Below are 25950 nucleotides of genomic sequence, written 5' to 3'. Positions count from 1 at the left end.
GTACGTTAGTGTCTTGACATAACTGTGCCTTTACAATGTCTGTGTGTGAAAATAAAACCACCAAAATGGTATTCTGCCTCCAATCCTTTCGAGATCCGTACTGCTGCCATGTCTGCGCCAACATGCCGCTCCTCCCTTTCCTACACTCCGTTGCCACGTCCTTCGTAATCTATCCCAAGGAATTACAGTCGCGAATGGAATAGGGAAGTGGTACAGACGCACCCTTCGCCATACCCCGTAAGGTGGCTTGTGGAATATGGACGTAGACGTATTTTTCGTGGTAATCAGTTGTCGCTAACTGTAATCCACATCTAATACCTGTGAAGCGGATTTTGTCGCTGACTTTTCGCGTGGCAATCTGACTACCGGCGTTTATATAGAGACGACATTCTCTGATGATGATGATGTGCATTCTTATGTTGCTGTAATTAGTAAAGTCACCTGCATTGAACACTGCTGGCCATTCCGGGATGGTTCCTTTGAAAGGGCACGGCCGATTTCCTTCCCAATCCTTCCCTAACCCGAGCTTGCGCTCCGTCTCTAATGACCTCGTTGTCGACGGGACGTTAAACACTAACCACCACCACCACCACTGCTGGCCATTGAAGCTGCAACACGATGAAAACGACAAGAACAACTGTCAGATTGCGATAAAGTGTACTTAGATGCTTTTGAAATGCAAATTTTTACGATTTCAGCAAAACCACACAAAGAAGCCAGGAGTAACGCAGTCTGCATTCACGATAGAATGAAAGATTATGTAGCCGGTTTCTGTATCAGAAATCACATTTGGAAATTGATTGTTGGAGACAAGATCGTGTTATGTGTGGTGTCACCGCCAGACACCACACTTGCTAGGTGGTAGCCTTTAAATCGGCCGCGGTCCGTTAGTATGCGTCGGAACCGCGTGTCACCACTATCAGTGATTGCAGACCAAGCGGCACCATGCGGCAGGTCTAGAGAGACTTCCTAGCACTCGCCCCAGTTGTACAACCGACTTTGCTAGCGATGGTTCACTGACAAAATACGCTTTCATTTGCCGAGACGATAGTTAGCCTAGCCTTCAGCTACGTCATTTGCTACGACCTAGCAAGGCGCCATTACCATTTACTATTGAGATTATGAATAATGTACCGTCAAGAGCGACGTTCACCATTTATGGATTAAAGTTAAGTATTCCACCAGCTACGTCCGTTTTTCTAAAGTCTAATTTCCTTGTCCTGTTCCAGACCTCACGCCAGCCTGCGTGAGCTAAACCGCGTGCCTTTCGGCTTCCTCTAATAATACGGTGTTGGCTCTCCTGCCAACCCACAACATTATGTCTCGCGGAGGAAGTAGAAATGACTGTTTGCATGTGTCATGGTTCGCCGGCTGTCGGATCGTGACCTGTCCACGATATTATTACGAGAGATATTGGTTGGGAACCGATGACTGCAACGTAAATAAGTGATAGAAGGGTTCAGGATGGCCATACTGAACGCCTTGCAAGATCTCAAGGGTTCCGTGTGATTAGCACCCGAGAGGAAAGGCACACTGATCGCTTGTCCGTGCAGGGTCGGATCGCCGTCTCATGTATCTCGGATCAAGAACTTACTTGTCTGCAGCAGGTGGGGCTTGTCTGCCGCGGTTTCCTTTAGCAAGGGAGCAGCGAGAGGTTCTCTGATACCTGTCCACACAACGACAGCACTGGACGCACGAGTGACACCAGTTTTCCCGGCTTTACCTACAGCATCAACATAGATTTATCTGCGTGGAGCCTACGTTGTCATATTGCATTCATCACCATCATAAGGGCCCTGTGTGATGGTATGCAGTGTCACCTGATCCACATCATAACCACCTCCTGTTCTTCTAGCCGGTAATTTGGGCAGTAGGCGTTACATTTATGACGTGTTAAGGCCAGTGGTGGAGACTGTGTTCGGCCTCTCATTGACGTCATTTCTCATAGAGATAACTCAGGATCGCATGATGTCCGGGTTGTCCCGACCTGTGGATTGACTGTCCAACTTTTCCTATGGGTAGCACACTGTCCAGACGTTTCCCCATCTGGAAACACCTGGCCATTGGTTGCAGGGAGATTGCTACGTCACGACTCCCCAGCCTCTACGATCGATGGTCCGCAGTTCATGGTCTCGCTGTCGCGTTCTCGCTTCCCGAACATGGGGTTCCGGGTCCGATTCCCGGCGGGGTCAGGGATTTTCACCTGCCTCGAGACGAGTGGCTGTTTGTGTTGTCCTCTTCATTTCATCATCATTCATGAAAGTGGCGAACTTGGACTGAGCAAAGGTGGGGAATTTGTGCGGGCGCTGATAACCGCGAAGTTGAGCGTCTCACAAACCAAACATCATCATCATCATCTACGATCGATGAACTCTACTATAAAGTGGGTGTTGCCGCCACAGGTTGCAGATCTGTATATTAACCTTTGGGATTAATTGAAGAGTTCGATAGTGCTTCGCCATATTGTAAGCATACATATTGCCCACCACGCCACAGTATCGATAATTGCCTCTCTCAGCTGCACGGAGCGCTGCATAATCATTAGAGAGAGTCGTGAGTATGCTTTAGCGATAGACGGCACGTGTCTGCTGCCAAAGAAATTGCTGCATTTTAAAGTTGTGTATATTACATCAGTTTCTTTTGTGATATGTTACAGTACATCATCACCGCTCTTTTGCGGTCTAACTGTGTTGGTTAGACAGTAAATTTATGCACAGGGTAGTGACACTGCGTCACTGCAATATACTTTGGAGGTGTGGCGGTGGGACTTGGAGTCACGTATCACCTTCCGACGGTGACAGTACTACATCAGTCAGGCAGAAAAATTTAGTCCAACGTAGGCAGGTAGGGTGGGAAAGTATTGGACGTAGAATGGGGGCTAGTCCCGCCAAAGGATGCATCCGTGGTGGGCGTGCCAGGGCTATCGTTAGCCATGGTCGGAATCCGATTCGTCTAGGATGGTTAGGGGAACCGGATGCCGATGCCAGCGGCGTGGAAGTGTGGTCCCAACGTGGCGTAGCCCATGGACCGTGTCCCACAAGGCATCCACTTTCTCATAGAGCCGCCGCGCGTTGTTGCGTATGGTCGTCTTTAGGGGGACGATATCCGCTTCCTCGTGGAGAGTGACAATTCTCGCGAGTTGCGGGGCGTGCAGGCTCCACCTGAGCACCTTGTTCTGCAGGCGCTACAGCGTCCGCATCCTGGTGACACTAATCGTGGCCCATGCAGCATATCCGTACGCGTGGGCAGGCAGGATAACTGTTCGGTAGATGCGGAGCTTGATATACAGGTTAAGTTCCCTACTGCGCAAGAGTGGGTACAGAGCCCTGGTCAGAACTTTGAGGAAAAAGAAGACGCCCCACGAAGGAATTATTCGAATGGGGTGGAAATCTGTAGACGTTGATACGTGGCTCCGTTGGCGCCAGGCGCTTCTCTGTATTCATTTAAAATCTCTGTATCGGCTATTTAAGCGCACGACGCTGTGGGGGAGAGGGCAGGTTTTGGTCGGTTGGTTGGCCCTCCGATGAGGAGTCTGGCTGTCGGCGGTCGCTCTTTGCATATGCTCCGCCTCTTTCTGCGATAGTCTCGTCTGTGCTGCTAAACGATGTGAACACGTGAAAGTGGCGTTGGAATGTATCAGCCTGCAACCGGATACGCTACAGAATCAAACGGTGGGAATTATTCAGAGTCTTAAAGCCCTGCGGTATATACGTATATTGAATTCCGTGCTGTTTGCAGTTAACGGCTCTCCCCGTGTTAGGACGCCCATATTATCTGTTTCGTATTGAGCACTGGTGCACAATTTATTGAACAGTGGTTACCTCTGTGAATGAGGTTGGCCTGTTTCGGACGCAGTTGGCCGGCCGGAGTGGCCGAGCGGTTCTAGGCGCTACAGTCTGGAACCGCGCGACCGCTACGGTCGCAGGTTCGAATCCTGCCTCGGGCATGGATGTGTGTGATGTCCTTAGGTTAGTTAGGTTTAAGCAGTTCTAAGTTCTAGGGGACTGATGACCTCAGAAGTTAAGTCCCATAGTGCTTACATCTACATCTACATCTACATTGATACTCCGCAAGCCACCCAACGGTGTGTGGCGGAGGGCACTTTACGTGCCACTGTCATTACCTCCCTTTCCTGTTCCAGTCGCGTATGGTTCGCGGGAAGAACGACTGTCTGAAAGCCTCCGTGCGCGCTCTAATCTCTCTAATTTTACATTCGTGATCTCCTCGGGAAGTATAAGTAGGGGGAAGCAATATATTCGATACCTCATCCAGAAACGCACCCTCTCGAAACCTGGCGAGCAAGCTACACCGCGATGCAGAGCGCCTCTCTTGCAGAGTCTGCCACTTGAGTTTATTAAACATCTCCGTAACGCTATCACGGTTACCAAATAACCCAGTGACGAAACGCGCCGCTCTTCTTTGGATCTTCTCTATCTCCTCCGTCAACCCGACCTGGTACGGATCCCACACTGATGAGCAATACTCAAGTATAGGTCGAACGAGTGTTTTGTAAGCCACCTCCTTTGTTGATGGACTACATTTTCTAAGCACTCTCCCAATGAATCTCAACCTGGTACCCGCCTTACCAACAATTAGTTTTATATGATCATTCCACTTCAAATCGTTCCGTACGCATACTCCCAGATATTTTACAGAAGTAACTGCTACCAGTGTTTGTTCCGCTATCATATAATCATACAATAAAGGATCCTTCTTTCTATGTATTCGCAATACATTACATTTGTCTATGTTAAGGGTCAGTTGCCACTCCCTGCACCAAGTGCCTATCCGCTGCAGATCTTCCTGTATTTCGCTACAATTTTCTAATGCAGCAACTTCTCTGTATACTACAGCATCATCCGCGAAAAGCCGCATGGAACTTCCGACACTATCTACTAAGTCATTTATATATATTGTGAAAAGCAATGGTCCCATAACACTCCCCTGTGGCACGCCAGAGGTTACTTTAACGTCTGTAGACGTCTCTCCATTGATAACAACATGCTGTGTTCTGTTTGCTAAAAACTCTTCAATCCAGCCACACAGCTGGTCTGATATTCCGTAGGCTCTTACTTTGTTTATCAGGCGACAGTGCGGAACTGTATCGAACGCCTTCCGGAAGTCAAGAAAAATAGCATCTACCTGGGAGCCTGTATCTAATATTTTCTGGGTCTCATGAACAAATAAGGCGAGTTGGGTCTCACACGATCGCTGTTTCCGGAATCCATGTTGATTCCTACATAGTAGATTCTGGGTTTCCAGAAATGACATGATACGCGAGCAAAAAACATGTTCTAAAATTCTACAAGAGATCGACGTAAGAGATATAGGTCTATAGTTTTGCGCATCTGCTCGACGACCCTTCTTGAAGACTGGGACTATCTGTGCTCTTTTCCAATCATTTGGAACCCTCCGTTCCTCTAGAGACTTGCGGTACACGGCTGTTAGAAGGGGGGCAAGTTCTTTCGCGTACTCTGTGTAGAATCGAATTGGTATCCCGTCAGGTCCAGTGGACTTTCCTCTATTGAGTGATTCCAGTTGCTTTTCTATTCCTTGGACACTTATTTCGATGTCAGCCATTTTTTCGTTTGTGCGAGGATTTAGAGAAGGAACTGCAGTGCGGTCTTCCTCTGTGAAACAGCTCTGGAAAAAGGTGTTTAGTATTTCAGCTTTACGCGTGTCATCCTCTGTTTCAATGCCATCATCATCCCGTAGTGTCTGGATATGCTGTTTCGAGCCACTTACTGATTTAACGTAAGACCAGAACTTCCTAGGATTTTCTGTCAAGTCGGTACATAGAATTTTACTTTCGAATTCAATGAACGCTTCACGCATAGCCCTCCTTACGCTAACTTTGACATCGTTTAGCTTCAGTTTGTCTGAGAGGTTTTGGCTGCGTTTAAACTTGGAGTGGAGCTCTCTTTGCTTTCGCAGTAGTTTCCTAACTTTGTTGTTGTACCACGGTGGGTTTTTCCCGTCCCTCACAGTTTTACTCGGCACGTACCTGTCTAAAACGCATTTTACGATTGCCTTGAACTTTTTCCATAAACACTCAACATTGTCAGTGTCGGAACAGAAATTTTCGTTTTGATCTGTTAGGTAGTCTGAAATCTGCCTTCTATTACTCTTGCTAAACAGATAAACCTTCCTCCCTTTTTTTATATTCCTATTAACTTCCATATTCAGGGATGCTGCAACGGCCTTATGATCACTGATTCCCTGTTCTGTATATACAGATTCGAAAAGTTCGGGTCTGTTTGTTATCAGTAGGTCCAAGATGTTATCTCCACGAGTCGGTTCTCTGTTTAATTGCTCGAGGAAATTTTCGGATAGTGCACTCAGTATAATGTCACTCGATGCTCTGTCCCTACCACCCGTCCTAAACATCTGAGTGTCCCAGTCTATATCTGGTAAATTGAAATCTCCACCTAAGACTATAACATGCTGAGAAAATTTATGTGAAATGTATTCCAAATTTTCTCTCAGTTGTTCTGCCACTAATGCTGCTGAGTCGGGAGGTCGGTAAAAGGAGCCAATTATTAACCTAGTTCGGTTGTTTAGTGTAACCTCCACCCATAATAATTCACAGGAACTATCCACTTCTACTTCACTACAGGATAAACTACTACTAACAGCGATGAACACTCCACCACCGGTTGCATGCAATCTATCCTTTCTAAACACCGTCTGTACCTTTGTAAAAATTTCGGCAGAATTTATCTCTGGCTTAAGCCAGCTTTCTGTACCTATAACGATTTCAGCTTCGGTGCTTTCTATCAGCGCTTGAAGTTCCGGTACTTTACCAACGCAGCTTCGACAGTTGACAATTACAATACCGATTGCTGCTTGGTCCCCGCATGTCCTGACTTTGCCCCGCACCCGTTGAGGCTGTTGCCCTTTCTGTACTTGCCCAAGGCCATCTAACCTAAAAAACCGCCCAGCCCACGCCACACAACCCCTGCTACCCGTGTAGCCGCTTGTTGCGTGTAGTGGACTCCTGACCTATCCAGCGGAACCCGAAACCCCACCACCCTATGGCGCAAGTCGAGGAATCTGCAGCCCACACGGTCGCAGAACCGTCTCAGCCTCTGATTCAGACCCTCCACTCGGCTCTGTACCAAAGGTCCGCAGTCAGTCCTGTCGACGATGCTGCAGATGGTGAGCTCTGCTTTCATCCCGCTAGCGAGACTGGCAGTCTTCACCAAATCAGATAGCCGCCGGAAGCCAGAGAGGATTTCCTCCGATCCATAGCGACACACATCATTGGTGCCGACATGAGCGACCACCTGCAGATGGGTGCACCCTGTACCCTTCATGGCATCCGGAAGGACCCTTTCCACATCTGGAATGACTCCCCCCGGTATGCACACGGAGTGCACATTGGTTTTCTTCCCCTCTCTTGCTGCCATTTCCCTAAGGGGCCCCATTACGCGCCTGACGTTGGAGCTCCCAACTACCAGTAAGCCCACCCTCTGCGACTGCCCGGATCTTGCAGACTGAGGGGCAACCTCTGGAACAGGACAAGCAGCCATGTCAGGCCGAAGATCAGTATCAGCCTGAGACAGAGCCTGAAACCGGTTCGTCAGACAAACTGGAGAGGCTTTCCGTTCAGCCCTCCGGAATGTCTTTCGCCCCCTGCCACACCTTGAAACGACCTCCCACTCTACCACAGGTGAGGGATCAGCCTCAATGCGGGCAGTATCCCGGGCAACCACAGTCGTAGTCCGATCAGGGGATGCGTGGGACGAGCTGGCCGTCCCCGACAAACCCCCATCCCGACCCCCACAGTGATGCCCATTGGCAACAGCCTCAAGCTGTGTGACCGAAGCCAACACTGCCTGAAGCTGGGAGCGAAGGGATGCCAACTCAGCCTGCATCCGAACACAGCAGTTGCAGTCCCTATCCATGCTAAAAACTGTTTTGCTAAGAACGTCTGAACTAATCTACAGAGAGCGCAAACAAATCGACAAAATTTAAACGGTTATTAAAATACAAGATTGCCTAGTAAATGCAGTAATGCTGCTACTTGCGCACTGCTGACACTGCTCGGCGGCGGAAGGAGACTAAGCGAAATTACACTATTCAGGTACTAAAACACGATGCTACACTCTCAAATACTATAATACGCCCGAAATTTATGAATTAAACAATGCAAGAACCAAAAACACGCAAAGAAATTAAGAGTTAAACTATGTAACAAATGAGTGAGCTAGGAGTATACGACTTGCTGCTCAGCTGCTTATCCAACGGCGGCAGGGAGCACACTGACTGCGACCAACCGACACTGGCCGTTCAAAAGAAAACAGTAGACAAACGACTACGCGAATTTACACTATTCAGGTACTAAAACGCGATGCTACAACTCTCAAATACTATAATACGCTCGAAATTTATGAATTAAACAATGCAAGTACCAAAAACACGCAAAGAAATTAAGAATTAAACTATGTAACAAATGAGTGAGCTAGGAGTATACGACTTGCTGCTGCAGCTGCTTATCCAACGGCGGCAGGTCATCAGTCGCCTAGAACTTAAAACTAATTAAACCTAACTAACCTATGGACATCACACACATCCATGCCCGAGGCAGGATTCGAACCTGCGACCGTAGCGGTCGCTCGGTTCCAGACTGTAGCGTCTAGAACCGCACGACCACTCCGGCCGGCTGATGTTTATTTACAGTGTTATATTCACACTTACACAATCATGATTTCGGCTTCAAAGTGCCATTATCAAGTGTTTTAAGTGTTATAAATTGCCTAAGATAGCATACTGTGTTTAATATTGTATTTTAATACGACAGTATGCTATCTTAGGTAATTTATAATACTTAAAACACTTGATAATGGCACTTTGAAGCCAAAATCATGATTGTGTAGGTGTAAATGTAACGCTAAATAAACAACAGTCTAATGGCGGTACTGACTTTAAAGAGACATTTATTGTTTGCATGGTTCTTAAGATTTATGTAAAGAGGGTTTTAAAATTATTTATTGGTTGGGGTGGGCTTAGACGTCTGTAGACATTTCGTCTGTTTAGTAATGTTTCAAATTGTATGTATATTATTCTGGAGTAACAGCAGTTTGCTGTTGTCAAGCAATTGTTAAATAAAATCTGTTGGAAATTACAAGCCAGAGTTTGTGTTTGATCGGTAATTATTGCCATCTCTTTACTGAGTTGAAGTGTCCCACGTCACAGATGTGACGTACATGCACAGATCAAAGAAAACAAAATGGATTATTTATTCGAGAGAAAGAGTTTCACAACGCGTTGGTCCATTTCTGGACCTGATGCAAGCAGTTCTTCGGCTTGGCGTTGATTGCTAGAGTTGTTGGATGTCATCCTGAGGGACGACGTGCCAAATGGCGCGTTAGATCGTCAAAATCCTTAAGTGGTGGGAGAGGCCTGCCCATAAAGCTCCAAACGTTCTCAATTGGGGAGAGACCTGGCGACCTTACAGGCCAGGGTAGGGCTTGACAAGGAGTGGAAAATCTCGCCGTTGTCTTGCTGAAATGTAAGTCCAAGAAGGCGTGGCATGAAGGGCCACAAAACGGAGCGTAGAACGCCGTCGACATACGCTGTTCTGTGAGAGTGCCGTGGATGACAACTAAAGGGGTCCTTCCGTGAAAAAAAAAAAAAAGAAAGTGGCAATCCAGACCAACAGTTCTGGTTGTCTGGGCGCAAGGTGGGCGACAGTCACGGTGATATCCCACTGCTGTCTGGGGCGTCTCCAGAAACGTATTCGCTGGCCACTGGTCCGTAGTTCGAAGCGGGAGTGATCACTAAAAGATAATTCTTCTCTAATCAATGAGATTACTTGCTTACATTCAGCAAGATAATGCCCGCCCGCACACGGGGACAGTTTCTACTGCTCGTGTTCGTGCTTGCCAAACTCTTCCTTGGCCAGAAAGCTCGCCGTATCTCTCTCCAACTGAGAAAGTTTGGAGCATTATGGGCCTGGCCCTTCAACCAGGTCGGGATTTTGACGATCTAACGCGCCAGTTGGGCAAAATTTGGTACGATATCCCTCAGGAGGACATCCAACTCTATCAATCAGTGCCAAGTCTGCTTGCATATGGGCCAGAGGTGGACAAACGCGTGCTAAATTTGTGAAGACCTTTCTCTTGAATAAACCATCCAATTTTTTTGAAATCAGAGTCGTTTGTTTGTCTGTGCATGTACGTCATGCCTACCTATTGGGATAGTTCTTTCGAGATGCGTCGTTTTTCTTTATGTTTCCGAATTCCCGTGTCATGTCGTCGATGTAACTGAGCCGTGCCTCGAGGATCGATAGGTCGATAGGTCGCGGCCCGCTCCTGGGTTCCACATATCCTACACCCGAGAGCGTCCCCAGTCAGGAGGCGCACGTGGCGTGTGCTGACATCTCATAGCGTGACACGGGGCCGAGGAGGGAGGCAGTCTGGTTGAGATATGCTCGCTTGAAGAGGACAGGTTGCCATCGTCCGAGGCCGCATCGTCTAACTCCGGGGTTCGCTGCCCATATTCTGCGAGGACTTTGCGCAGTCGAGTGCAGTCGACAGGGTGCAGCAGTACAGGGCAGCCCGCCTTTAGCAGCCGAGGCAGGGTATTTTGGTCAGAGGAACGAACACGCAGACTAAGCTGTTTCGCGGCCGATCACACTGACGCCCGGAATGCTTCCCATCAGCAGCACCCTGTTAGCCGAGAGGTCGACAAGAGGTCCTGTGGGCAGCAGCACACGGAGGAGTGAGCCATCGGCCGTGGAAGCACGGCCACAACACTCATGTGAATCTGCTGCCACCATCAAGGCCCGTGCCTAAGGACTATGAGGTGTTTGATAAAAGTAATGAGACATATTTTATTTAACAAAGTTTTTATTTCTTTTAAAGCAACATTGTCTCATTCAAAGTACACTACTGGCCATTAAAATTGCTACACCAAGAAGAAATGCAGATGATAAACGGGTATTCATTGGACAAATATATTATACTAGAACTGACATGTGATTACATTTTCAGGCAATTTGGATGCATAGATCCTGAGAAATCAGTACCCAGAACAACCACCTCTCGCCGTAATAACGGCCTTGATTCGCCTGGGCATTGAGTCAAACAGAGCTTGGATGGCGTGTATAAGTACAGCTGCCCATGCACCTTCAACGCCATACCACAGTTCATCAAGAGTAGTGACTGGCGTAGTGTGACGACCCAGTTGCTCCGCCACCATTGACCAGACGTTTTCAGTTGGTGAGAGATCTGAAGAATGTGCTGGCCAAGGCAGCAGTCGAACGTTTTCTGTATCCAGAAAGGCCCGTACAGGACCTGCAGCATGCGGTCGTGCATTATCCTGCTGAAATGTAGGGCTTCGCAGGGATCGAATGAAGGGTAGAGACATGGGTCGTAACACATCTGAAATGTAACGCCCACTGTTCAAAGTGCCGTTAATGCGAAGAAGAGGTGACCGAGACGTGTAACCAATGGCACCCTATACCATACCGCCGGGTGATACGCCAATATGGCGATGATGAATACACGCTTCCAATGTGCGTTCACCGTGATGTCTCCAAACATGGATGCGACCATCATGATGCTGTAAACAGAACCTGGATTCATCCGAAAAAATAACGTTTTGCCATTCGTGCACCCAGGTTCGTCGTTGAGTACACCATAGCAGGCGCTCCTGTCTGTGACGCAGCGTCAACGGTAACTGCAGCCATTGTCTGCGAGCTGATAGTCCATGGTGCTGCAAACGTCGTCGAACTGTTCGTGCAGATGGTTGTTGTCTTGCAAACGTCCCCATCTGTTGACTCAGGGATCGAGACGTGGCTGCACGATCCGTTACAGCCATGCGGATAAGATGCCTGTCACCTCGACTGCTAGTGATACGAGGCCGTTGGGATCCAGCACGGCGTTCCGTATTACCCTGCTGAACCCACCGATTCCATATTCTGCTAACAGTCATTGGATCTGGACCAACGCGAGCAGCACTGTCGCGATACGCAGTCGTGATAGTCTACAATCCGACCTTTATCAATGTCGGAAACGTGATTGTACGCATTTCTCCTCCTTACACGAGGCATCTCAACAACGTTTCACCAGGGAACGCCGGTCAACTGCCGTTTGTGTATGAGAAATCGGTTGGAAACTTCCCTCATGTCAGCACGTTGTAAGTGTCGCCACCGGCGCCAACCTTGTGTGAATGCTCTTAAAAGCTAATCATTTGCATATCATAGCATCTTCTTCCTGTCGCTTAAATTTCGCGCCTGTAGCACGTTATCTTCGTGGTCTAGCATCTTTAATGGCCAGTAGTGTAGTTCCCATCAGCAGCCATAGACTGATGGGGTCGTTGTTCCGAGTCTTGGTAGCATTGCGGAAAGGCTTCAACTGGTAGGGTCTTTAACACATCGATAACGGTCTTTCGAATGTTCTCCCGAGTTCCAAAATTACGACCTCTTACGAAATTTTTCAATTTCGGGAAAAGAAAATAGACACAGATATTCAGATGAGGTGAATAGCCGACTATGGAACAACAGGAACACCTTCTGAGGTCAAAAATTTGGTGATGGAAGTGGCTGTCTGACATGGGACGATGTCATGATCCACTCGTCTGCAATGTCCAGTCTCATTCGATTCTGCCTTTTCATGAGCCCCTCAAGGACATCTTTGTAAAACACTTCGTTGACAGTTTCTGCTTTAGGAAGAAATTCCTTAAGCACAATACCCCTACTGTGAGAAAAGTACACTAGCATTGGTTTGATCTTTGATTTGCTCATTTGAGCTTCTTTCGGTCGAGGGTCTCAGTCTGTCACTCCTTACTTTGCCGCTATGTCTCAGGACCTTATTAAAAACTCTGGGATCGTCACCTGTGATAACATGGCCGAAACATTCGTGATCATAGGCCATCCTCTCAAGTTCAATGCACACGTTTCTTCGATGGTTGTTCCAATCAGTCGTGAGGTTTTTCGGTACCATTTTGGCACAAATCTTTCGCATGTGAAAAATTTCAGTCAAAATTTGATGTTAAGTGGGAGTGTTTAACAAGTCACGCATCATAATTTTCGTTAACGTCGGTCTGATCTCACTAGATCTCGCACAAGTTCGACGTTTTCGCCGGTATATGAAATTGGTCTCCCTGAGCGAGTTCCATCTTCAACGTGTTCTCCGACTTCCAAAAATGATCTGTGCCAGCGAAAAACTTGTGCTCTTGATAAGGAGTGTTCCCCGTAGGCCTGTTTGAACTTTGCAAAGGCCAGATTCCCCAAATTTAACACAAAACGTGATGGCATAACTTTGCTCTAATTCCGCTGTTCCATCTTCACAACACAACAAAAACGCAGCTTCACTGATGGCGCTCTTGAAAACCACGTGATGGCCGTACAGAGGTGAAACTGGGACTGAGCATCTGGAACGGATGAATACGTCGGTCTACACAAGTAGAACAAAACAGCGTTGCCAGGTCGCTCACAGTATTGTCACTCTTATTACTTTGCTCATACATCCCGTATACCGGCTGAGCGCAGTTTGAACCGATTTAAATCGTGGCTGCTTGGTTGCACTTTGTAAACTGAAATGAAATTGTTACACCTCGGCATCTAGGTTTGGCGGGCATGCTGTGTGCCTGACACATGTTAACATTCGGAAACGTGTACCGTTGTCAGTCACGTTTAAGCTGCGGCTCTAAGCGCTGTTTGGTTAAACCACTATTAATCTGAAAGGTTCAAAAGATGAAGTTTCTTGATCTACAGTACAGGTTAGTCTCTCGTTGTACACATTTATCCTTGAGTTTTATTCTTGTTTTCTGTGTTTAATAATAAGGTTGTGAGAGCTATTTAAATTGTGCTTTTGTTGCGTGCCCAAAATCAACTGAAATTTCTCGCGTAATTTAACTTCCTGGTCGAGACTAGCTTGTGCCGCAGTAATACGTCTTCCGCTAATTATGTTTAACTTGTTATCGAGCAAATTGCATCTGCATTAAAAAATTGTTGTATCGTTGGAACTATCTCAAACGTTACGAAACTGTTATTGTACGCTCATCGAACTGTAGATTGCACCGTTACCTTTAAAACTTGGCACTCGCCTGTCGTCTGAATTCTATTACATAGTCTTATATCAAGGAAGGAGTTTTTGATTTTATTTTGTGTCATCATCTTAATACTACGTACTTAAAGAAGGTACCCTTTTTCTACGGGGAACTCGTTTACCTTTCTAAATTATATGGTTTATCAACAATGTGAGATGGCCCGTGTACCTGCATTTGTTATATCTCTTTTAAGTTATCTTTGTATATGTGATCTAGAAATGCCCGTTGTTGCGTTACCCGATCAGTGTCTGCTGTGACACGTCCAGACTAGTGGGTGACATCGGGGTTTCTGTCCTGTCCCCCAGTGTGTTACTGGCGAGCGGACCTATTGTGTTCCGTCGAAGCAACTACTCATTGTTATTCCATTGTTAAAACTGTTAACCTTGTTGTCAGTTTAACGCAGCACTGGGAGGAATAATAAACTGTGTTAATGCTACGAATGATGTTCAGTTTTGCACTGCCGGTCCTTCCACTCCAAAAAATGGTTCAAATGTCTCTGAGCACTATGGGACTCAACTGCTGTGGTCATAAGTCCCTTGGAACTTAGAACTACTTAAACCTAAATAACCTAAGGACATCACACACATCCATGCCCGAGGCAGGATTCGAACCTGCGACCGTAGCGGTCGTGCGGTTCCAGCTGTAGCGCCTTTAACCGCTCGGCTACTCCGCCCGGCCTCCTTCCACTCCCAAACCAAGCAGTGGCGGCTGGTCGTGAATCAGTAACAACCATCCACGTAGCGACTTCGAATCTAACAACAAGATTACTGTTACCAGTCACAGTTTATTTATCTGCACGACGCGTTTCAAAGGTTTAAACCTCCATCATCAGGTGGACATACATTTGTTAGTATAACATATGCGTGTGTTGTGTTACGATTTTTGGAGGGACTTGTGCAACTGTCTAATGGAGAAACAAAACACTCCAGTGGCCACAGGTTTCATATGCATCCTGTCACATTTTGTGAACAAAGATGGCTTCTCACAAAATACACTACTGGCCATTAAAATTGCTACACCAAGAACAAATGCAGATGATAAACGGGTATTCATTGCACAAATATGTTATATTAGAACTGACATGTGATTACATTTTCACGCAATTTGGGTGCATAGATCCTGAGAAATCAATGCCCAGAACAACCACCTCTGGCCGTAATAACGGCCTTGATACTCCTGGTTATTGAGTCAAACAGAGCTTGGATGGCGTGTACAGGTACAGCTACCCATGCAGCTTCAACGCGATACCACAGTTCATCAAGAGTAGTGACTGGCGTATTGTGACGACCCAGTTGCTCCGCCACCATTGACCAGACGTTTTCAATTGGTGAGAGATCTGGAGAATGTGCTGATCAGGGCAGCAGTCGAACATTTTCTGTATCCAGAAAGGCCCGTACAGGACCTGCAACATGTGTTCGTGCATTATCCTGCTGAAATGTAGGGTTTCGCAGGGATCGAATGAAGGGTAGAGACACGGGTAGTAGCACATCTGAAATGTAACGTCCACTGTTCAAAGTGCCGTCAATGCGAACAAGAGGTGACCGAGACGTGTAACCAATGGCATCCCATACCGCCGGATGATACGCCAGTATGGCGATGACGAATACACGCTTCCAATGTGCGTTCACCGCGATGTCGCCAAACACGGATGCGACCATCACGATGCTGTAAACAGAACCTGGATTCATCAGAAAAAATTACGTTTTGCCATTCGTGCACCCAGGTTCGTCGTTGAGTACACCATAGCAGGCGCTCCAGTCTGTGATGCAGCGTGAAGGGTAACCACAGCCATGGTCTCCGAGCTGATAGTCCATGCTGCTGCAAACGTCGTCGAACTGTTCGTGCAGATGGTTTCTTGCAAAGGTCCCCATCTGTTGAATCAGGGATCGAGACGATTCGTTACACCCATGTGGATAAGATGCCTGTTATCTCGACTGGTAGTGATACGAGGCCGTTGGGATCCAGCACGGCGTTCCGTATTACCCTCCTGAACCCACCGATTCCATATTCTGCTAACAGTCATTGGATCTGGACCAAAGCGAGCAGCAATGTCGCGATAGACTTCAATCCGTCCTTTATCAAAGTCGGAGACGTGATGGTACGCATTTCTCCTCCTCACACGAGGCATCACAACAATGTTTCACCAGGCAACCCCGGTCAACTGCTGTTTGTTTATGAGAAATCGGTTGTTGTGTCAGCACGTTGTAGGCGTCGCCACCGGCGCCAAGCTTGTGTGAATGCTCTGAAAAGCTAATCATTTGCATATCACAGCATCTTCTTCCTGTCGGTTAAATTTCGCGTCTGTTGATCTTTGTGGTGTAGCAATTTTAATGGCCAGTAGTGTATGACAATATTTGGTTATGGCCTCGTGTCTCCTTTGTCGGCAGAGGGCAGTCTGTGAATCTCATTAGGTCCAGCACGCCTCCCTGGGGTGGGCCTTCATTGTGTCAACAAGGCTGACGCTAGTCCGACTGCTCGACAGTGAATGCCGCCCCTGTCTTTCTACCTCCTGGAGATAATATGAGCAACACATTTTTTATTTTTTGCACTAACTTCAAAGACCCAGACATCGCTGTGCATCTCGGCTAGCGTTGGAATGCTGGTTCTGTTTTACTCCAAAACTTTTGTTTCTCCAATGAGATTGCATCGTGCCACCTAGTTTCATGGCGTCTACAGCCCGTGAAGTCCTGGTAACACTTTAGCTCGTGCCAACCTCATGACGGCAAACTGTTGGTCTTCTACGCAAAATGTAAGAAACTTGCTTTCCTTTCTCCCATTTTTTCGTAAATTTTATTACATTTCTCGTCTGCGACATTATCAACAGCTAGGGGTCGTTCTCTAAATGTTAAATTTTGTAAAAGTTTGAAGTTTGGCAGGGGGAGGGAACTTCTTGGACTTTCGGGTTACGAGTGGCGGAGAAGTTTGGAGAGTTGGAGGAGATGGGAGGTGATGGCCGTCTGGGGCTGCTTGGCACACTTTGCTGACCTTGGGCAGATGAGAGTTCCAGCTGTCCGCGTTAGCGTGATCTGTAATCTGAGCATCTCGCTGAACAGCTCTTACGTTTCTGGTACGTAAGTTGTGTTCTGATTTAATTCGGATTTGTATCTTGTTTTGTTAATCCTGTATCCGCGAGCTGCGCAGATGAGGATATCTTGGCGCTTCCAGACTGGAAAAGTTTGGAACGTGGGAGATGAGGTACTGGCGGAAGTTAAGCTTTTAGCATGGGTCGTGAGTCATGCTTGTATACCTCAGTCAGTGGAACACTTGCTGGCGAAAGGGGCGAAAGGCAAATGTTTCGAGGTCTGTCCACCACCCAGTTTTAATCTGGCAGAAAGTTTCATTTTGGTGCTTCATTCTCCATGCAGTCTTCCTTTCACTAAAGTTCAAAAACTTTTGAGGAAAAGTGAAAAATTTTCGCTGCTTACATTACGGCAGGAAGTTAGAATCCGGTATCGGTAAGTTCAGTAGACCAAAATTTCGCCCTCTGTTTACATCGGAACTACTCGCAAATGTATTCGCGTATTCTTGCGATTATGCTGTGCAGCCACTATACGTTAGAGTTAGTTCGATGCTATCCTGGAGGTTTAGTGGCTGGCAGTGTCGATAACCGTGCAGAGTGACAAGTGCGATGTCCCCGACGCATCCCCGTCCGCGGCATCGTTACGCGAGCGCTACACTTGGGCCCCCTCCCGGCCGCCAGCGGCGTTGGAGAAGCGCAGCCGGCGGTGCGCGGCTTCTCCTTGGGACGGCCGTCCCTCTCTCCGCGCGCTCAGTGCGACGCCGACCTGCCCGCCGGCAACATCATGCATCCAGCCGCAGCAGCCGCCGCCGCCGCCGCACTCCTCGTGAGTACCGCAGCCAGCGCAGCCGGTGGCGGGCTCCAGCAAAACGCTCCAACAGGTGGCCGGCGAGCAGCGAGAGTCGAGCATGGCCTGCCGGTGGAGGAGGATCCCAGACACGTGGTTCACGTCTCGGACCGTGGCGAATCCTCACAAAATGTCGTCGTTCTGCTTCAGGACCTCTCTGACGGTGTTGACCTCCACCAGTGTCACATCTGTTTGTAATCGACTGATTACTGGTCTTCCTCCCGAGCTTAATACCATCAAGTTCGTCCTCTAGAAGTTCCGTGTCGTGTAACGTAATACTCCTCAGTGGTGTACGTAATTGCGGATGTCTTCTACTCCAAACAACCGATGTCTAGTTTGGTGGTGGAGTAGAAACACGTACTGCTTTGTTTATCTTGTCCAATCATGGCATTCTCGTGTAGTCAAATAAACCGAATAAGCCTATACAACATTTAGTGACCCATTAGGCAGTCTGAATCGTCTCCAGTCCTGATTCAAACTTTCATTTTCACTGATGTTACTCCTCTTAATTCCGACAACATTGGATGTAAACCAGTGAAAATGAAAGTTCACCCAAGACACCAGCTGAGATAGCCTAATAGATCCTGTAAATCCGAGTATAGCATCTACACTTCCTATATTAACAGTACGAATATGTATAGCACAATAACGTTATTATCAGAAGACATTATGCATGAGACAGAAAATCATCAAAACTGTACCAGGAAAGAAATCCCAGGAATAACAAGTAGGCTTTCGCGGCCAGTCTCATGAAGATTAAAAATCTTCTAGGTGCTGTACCGCATCATTGTATAAAATACTTTAATTATAGAGATAAAACCAACTTTTCGACCGTATTACGACAGCCATCATCAGGACAATACTGGTTTTGCTGGAGGAAAGGTGGCTCTCTTTACTGCAGAACATCGGTTTCAATACGTAATACCTTTTGAAAATATGATCTATTGACACCGAATGTCTGCAATAAATAGAGCCACCTTTCCTCCACCAAAACCAGTATTGTCCTGATGAAGGCTGTTGTAATACGGTCGAAACGTTGGTTTTACGTTTATAATTAAAGTATTTTATACAATGACGCGGTACAGTACCGAGAAGAGTTTTAATCATCAAATTTCAGAAAGCTGTGCCAAAATTTCTCAGCAATATCGCTTTCTCAGCAGGATCACCCATGGAATATTATAAACTTTCAACATCAGTTAAATTCGCAACGGAATAATGAGTGCAAATTTTCGCATCAGTGAGATTAAATGACGAAAATAGATTAAGTTTACTGCAATACTGACGATGCCCATTTTTTAATACTTTTTATTTACTCTGTTCCACAGAAGGGATCTTGAACTGCATTACTACTTCATTCATTTCACATCCAAAAGAAAACGGATCCCTGTAACTGAGAACTAGATTTACATGACGTAAGGCAGAAGAAACCACTTACAGGAAGGCGAAATCTGTAAAAAAAAAAAAAAAAAAAAAAATAGGAAACCGGGAAATACGAGTCCAAAACGCACAAATTTTCATTTGCCACGACATGTTCATTACAACAGCATTCAGCTTTCCTTGAGAGATACTTCGCTGATATAATTTCATGTCACTGTATCTTCATGATTTTATCCGCATTACCTGGATGCAACTCAGATCAATAAAATTATTTCAGTAGAATGATGGTAACTACAGTTTTTACCAGTCTAAACCCTGAAAGTAGGAAAATTCAGTTCAATCCATGCGACGTGTATCGAAGTCTCATGCAGTCATTGTGACTTTTATTTTAGCCAGACAGGAAATAATACTCTTAGAAATATCTTAAGAACAATTGAAACGGACAAGACTTGTATAATTGGTAAGCTCAATTCTACAACATGTATGCATTTTCAATTGTGTCTGACAGTCTGCCTGGTAAGCGATGGACTTGATCAACGTGTCTCTTCAGCTTTCTACATAAGATTCGAGCAATTTTACGTTACATGTCGCTTCACCGGCAATTGCGAATTGATTGCAACATCAAATGGAACCATCTGAGTATTGATCAAGCTATCCATTAGGGTACGAGTGAATCACGCTAATTCTACAACTAAGAATGTGAACAGTTAGTTGAATTTTCTCAGTATACTCTCTGCAATTCTCGCATGACGTGGTCGATGAGTCGTTGCACTGATGTCAAAAATGTTTTGTTCCAGCTTTTTTTCAGCATCATCTTCAATAATTTAGACGTGAATATTTTGTTGACATATTCTGGTTTTTTTTTTTTTTTTTTTTTTTTTTTTTTTTTTTTTTTTTTTTTTTACTGAAATGTTTCTATGCTGCTTCATTGCCAGTATTCAATAGGTTATTTTTCTCAATGGACACAGCTTTACTACTTTTCTAAATACTTCAAATACGACCATACGTAACGGAAACTTGACGTTAGGTCCTGTCAAAGATCCGTATACAAATCAGTAGCAACTAGCAACTCTAATTTGTTTCGAGTAATGTTGTCCATTACGCCCTTCTATTGACTAATAGAAACTATCTTTTAGCACACGTCGCAAATTTTCACAATATTTAGCAAATTCTGGTACAAGTTGTCGAAACCAGAGTACACATTCAGCTTCTGTTCGCGTTTCTTGTGTCCGAAAGTTCGCCTACTTGAGTGGATATACAAGTACTTCACTATTTCATGCACACAGGCACGGGATACGTCGTTTCCAGTTAGGGAAATCAATTTAAAATGCATATATGATGTACGACTAACCTACCATAATTTTCTGCGAGATGAGACATGGATTGTTATATCATATCCTTCCCGCTTCGATTCAAACTACACGTTCACTCGAGAGCGACTGATAATTCGAGATAGATTCCAGATGGTCGAGAAATAGGCATACCTTGTTCCGGTTTTAATGAATTAGTGGAGGCGAAATGAACTCCAGTGACAAGTTAAGGAGCCAAGAGCTATAAATTATCGCATAGCTCGGCATCTTCCCATCTCATATTCCGGCGAGCAAGAGCGCTAATATTGAATAACTACCATTAGACTGTATGTAACATACATGTCGTGTGAACGGGTCTTACTAGGACAGAGAAGAAATGTAACTACAGGAGATGTAAGGAGAATAAATGTTCTGTAATGCATATCCCGAGGAAACGGAACAGTTATTATCATTCTGGCATCAGTTCTGATTATCTATGTATAATAATTTTATTTTCATATGTTCGCTGGATATCATTTGACCAAGGCGCACTTTTCATGGATCCATCAGCTTAACACAAGGAAAACATGTCATGTATATACGCATCTGTAATTCACGATACCAGAACACTAAAGCACCAGAACGGGATATTTAGCGACTGTGTGGAAGTTGTGGTCTTCTGAACAATTTTACTTTGCTTGACTCTCTGTATTTCTTCGCACACAACTTTATTACTTACATGAAAGAGCTATAATAATTTAAGAGACTTGTCTGTGGTTTTTGTCTTCACAATGTGTTGATTATCTGGTAAAAGGCGTGAATGAGAGCACTTTCGGTGGTTCCTTGATCTCGATATGCATCATGTTTTCCTGTGACTGGCATCCCCCGCAAATAGATAGTATTCCCCTTGAATATGGGACAAATCTTCCAAGAATATAGCTTTCGATTCTGAACGAGGTAGGTGGCTGTATGTTCGATCATTCACAAAGTTCTAGTTTCTTTAGTAATTCAGAAAGAGCCCATTCGTCCTATCAACGACGGCTATTCGGTGATTGAGAAGACGACCCATGTCCTGCTACTTTAAGAGTACTGAGACTTATGGTACAGATGATTTGGGTACAAGTTCGTTGTATGTCTAAATAATCACTATTTTCAGAAAGGAGACGAGCTAGAAAACGGCAAATTCTGCACGGATCACAGACAACCTTGGAATATCAACGACACTATCATAGGCAGAAGCAGAGGTGATGCTGCGTAAGATATGTTGTACTGTTTGTTGCACAAGTACCGAAACCGCTAGGGCCAAAATCATGCATACAGCAGAGCATTTAAAGTGCGTAGTATGAGATAAGGAACCACTGATTAGGGAACGAATATTTATTTATTTATGAGGTTCCATGGAATCATGCGAGCCGTAGCTAGTTAGTCATAGAACCAAGCGGTATACAGTTTACAGAATGTTCATTAAAATTTTTCAAACAAAAGAATTTATGAAGCACGAAAAACTAAGGGAAGGTAGACGAATTAATAAAACATTACGAACAAAGTTATCAACTAGTGCGAGGAACTTTTGTATGCATTAGACGTGCGCCACAAGGAAACCATTCAACTTAGATTTGAATCCCAACTTTTTTCAGTTCTCGAAGTCTGTTGAAGTTGAAACCTGCTGAGCAGTTCACGTCATTCTGTGTAGTGCTTTAGGAAAAGTCATTCAACTTTTCCGTCTTGTGTTCGCTGAATGAATGTTGCAGTTTCTTCTGAATGAGACAGTATTATCAACAACAAATTCCATGATGCAGTATTTGTACAGGGACGACAAATTTAGAATTCCGAGACGTCTGAATAATGGTCGATATACCATTACGTTGTCACAACTAGAGAAGACAGTTTCCATCTTTGCGGACAATCTTTTAACACAGACCTACCTCTTCGATGTACACTGTTAAGAAGAGCAGAAAGATAAATTTGAAAACACTTGAAATCGATAGACATATCTCACAGAATGGTTTTGAATCACCAAAGACAATCTACTTATCTCCCTATGTTAAATTTTCTGTTCTCCAAATGTTACGTTATATTAATAAAACCAACTGTAGTGCTAATTATGTAATGTACCTATTTTCTTTGTCACTATAAAAATGTAGTAATTTCCCTTGTAAACACTCTGTGTCTGTCTCAGTAATATCTGTGACATTCAGTTGTCAACTGACGGTGAACTAAGCTGTCGAAAACCGGACGTCATTAAGTAAATAATAACTGCGGACGTAAGGAAAGTGTTTCATTGTTTTTGATTGACATAAACAACTTACAATTGGTGTCAATACTTAAACGCATAGTAAGCTATTACAAATGGCGATCTCTCAAAAATCGCGGTTGTGTATCGTAGCGTGAGACGTGCTGTTAGGGTCCCACCATCTTCTTCCTATTCAATTTACACTGGCGCTTCATACACCAACAGTTTCATGTTGTCCCACTGGAAAAAATCCAAAGGAATGAGATCTGGCAATAGCGCTGGCCGTTGGGCGAGACTTCTCCACCTGATTCAACAGTGAGGGTGTTAATTGTTGTTAAGGGCATACGGGCAATAATTACGTAGAATGGGCGCACCGTGTTGTTGAAAACACAGTTTCTCGCAGACACCAAGAGATGCAGTCTCCATTAACGGTAGCGAAGCATGATTACTTTTGACAGGTTGTAGGCCAAGAAAAATCCTTAACTCATTCATGACTGAAAAAAAAGTACAGAAATTAACAGGACAATAATGGATACTGCCTGATAATTAGCAGTCAAGTAACCAGCACCATATTTTATGGTGAGGAAAACTAAACTGTTGTGCTCGACAAGTTTATACAGATAAAATGCAAAAGAGAACAAACGCTGCAGCTGATATTAAAAACTTAAGTATCACGTATTAGACAGTACATAAAAACAACGTTTTAGTCTAATTAAAATTCTGTGCCACATTTCTTTGTTGACGCGGTAGTTGCAACTCAGCTATAAAATTATAGATTTAATAATGATGTCGGGACCAATGGGATGAGAAACAATAACTGCACCAAAACGTCTACCAGTTTTCGCAGGAAGCAAATGCAGATTTCGCTTAGATATGTAAGTAAAATTAATTTCGTGAACAATTGAAATAACATCTAATGAAGTCCCCAAGAACGAGAGGGGATGACGTTGACGTTCTCGATGAGGTAAATTCGATGACAAGGAGGCCGCTGAATACGAAGGGCTTCTGATTTTGCTTTAATGTGTAAATTTTTTGTCGACAAAATACAAAATGGTCATTTACGACTATTAGTTCCTAATGTTGACCCTAAATGTTTGGAACACGGTGTATTTATCACCAGATCCTGCTGACGTATAAATTAGCGGCGGTGTGTTAACAGATCAGTAATCGAAACGATCGCGCAGAAAATATTGAAGTCAAATGCGGTCGTTTTCGAGGCTGAGTGTTTTTCGATAAACCAAAAAAGGAAGACTGGATTTGTTCCACTTGTGTAACCTTTCTTGCATTTGCGAACTACAGCTCTGAATTACGTCGATCTCCGTATTTGGCAGACTGTCAACCGTTTACTAAATGATTATTATCGCATACAGAACTGCTACCTTATTACTGACATTTCTCCGCCGGTTTCCTTTCTAGTGATGTTCAGCTCTATTTGTTTGTAAATAGAGTGAAAGGAAGTGCGAATGTCTTTGAGACACTTTCTGTAACATGCCAACTAAAACAAATTGTACTTACCCTATATCTTCAGCTGCAGAGTGCTTTGGGGATGCTGTAAGTGGAAATGGGTTGCACGTGACGGCAGGATAGGTTCTTGCATTGTTCGATAACGAGATACAGTGTCAATCGTATCAGGCGAATCTTTTCATCCTACAAAAACATGCCCATATCCCATTCAGCAGCCGAATTAACAAGAAAATAAGTTCCAAATACGGGCGAGTGATTGGTCGTTATTATCAGGTACTAAGGTGGCAGGGAAAAACTGAAGGCACAGAAAATATCAATGTTATATGCGTGATACTGAAGACTAGAGAACTGAAATAGTATAGCTATCCAAACGCGTAACTCTCAGTCAGTGGCTTAGTTCTCAATGAATATTTTCCAGCAACTATCTTAGTATGTATTTTCAAAAAATATATTGCTGCTATAGCCCACATAGCAGACACACGACGTCTCTGAATACATAAACATGTTTTTTGACTCATAATTTTATCGGTAGCGACGTCAAGTATTAGTAGCGCAAAAAATTGTTTATGTGTATGACCTTCGGAAGGTTTCATTTCCAATAGCGTATTAATTCATGAAGAGACAGTACATATATGACACTATGTATGTATTTTCTTTAGCTGCTACTTTATCATGAATGTAGTATTACTGTTGTTACATCATTTAGAGATGTAACATTAGATTTAAGATGAGGTATTATTTCGTTCTCTTACATTATTATCTACAGAACGCCGTTATTTACACGGTAATCAAAAGCCTTATTATAGCCCAGAAAGGCCGAGTGCATTTCTTTATTAAATTCACGGTGCTTCGCAATGTTACACAATACTTTACGTAACTAGGAGCAGAACGGGTAAGACAAAACTAGGAAATACACCCGCACTGGGTGAGTATTGTATAATGTTCAGAAGCGACTCAAACATTTTTTTCTGTTACATCGGACATCTGTGGATTAGCAACAAGTGCCCGATTACTTTTGCAATTCGATGATCTCCATAACCTACATCTAATAACGCGTAAGAGTCTGTATTTCCATGTCAACCGCAATCGTTGTAACATATTTTGCGTAAATGCCTCATCGCCAGTGGATAGAATAATTTTATCTGGCGTAGGTTCAACACTTGGACGGGTGGAAGCTTTACAGAAGTGTAACATTTCTATGGATTGTGAGTCCATTGTGTCACATGTAAGACTGTATGGTGTGGAAAACTTTGGTGAACTGTGCACGGTGTGACGTGTTGTTCGGTTACTTGATGCGGCTCATTAGAAACCAAACTGAGGCAATAACATGAAATTCGTTTCACTTTAGCCTGGTTATATAGCTATTAGAATTAACAGACAATTGACACAATGCAATGATAATGAGTTTCCGATCTCTACATGGCCTCAGAGAAGTTTTCTTTCGCAACAGTCTCAGTAACATACAGGGTTGTTAGTGGTGTAAGAACAGACCACTGGTACCTCAATATTTATCCACTTCAGTGTGCTACTTATTTTGTCTCTGTGTCTAACAGTCTTCCCACAAACATGTTACATAAATTACTTCCTGATGTTTTCTAACTACACTATTAAGTGGACTACGCCCGTCAGTATAGACTAGCCGTTTTGCGTCCAAGCGTCTACA

At 44.7% G+C, this 25950-nt stretch overlaps 1 protein-coding gene across 1 annotated transcript in view; it reads left to right on the top strand.

Annotated features, from left to right (window-relative positions):
* The first annotated feature begins 17591 nt into the window (after window positions 1-17591).
* Window positions 17592-25950, top strand: part of LOC124712085 — a 535621-nt gene continuing 527262 nt past the window's right edge. The window contains exons 1-2 of the mRNA XM_047242382.1: window positions 17592-17617; window positions 17759-17903. Coding sequence (XP_047098338.1) covers window positions 17592-17617; window positions 17759-17903 — 171 coding nt within the window. The remainder of the gene's footprint in view (window positions 17618-17758; window positions 17904-25950) is intronic.

This window comes from Schistocerca piceifrons, chromosome 8 (genome assembly GCF_021461385.2).
Source record: "Schistocerca piceifrons isolate TAMUIC-IGC-003096 chromosome 8, iqSchPice1.1, whole genome shotgun sequence".
Lineage (NCBI taxonomy): Eukaryota > Metazoa > Arthropoda > Insecta > Orthoptera > Acrididae > Schistocerca > Schistocerca piceifrons.
The sequence above is the reverse complement of the archived record's forward strand: the minus strand, read 5'-3'. Positions and strand labels throughout refer to the sequence as shown.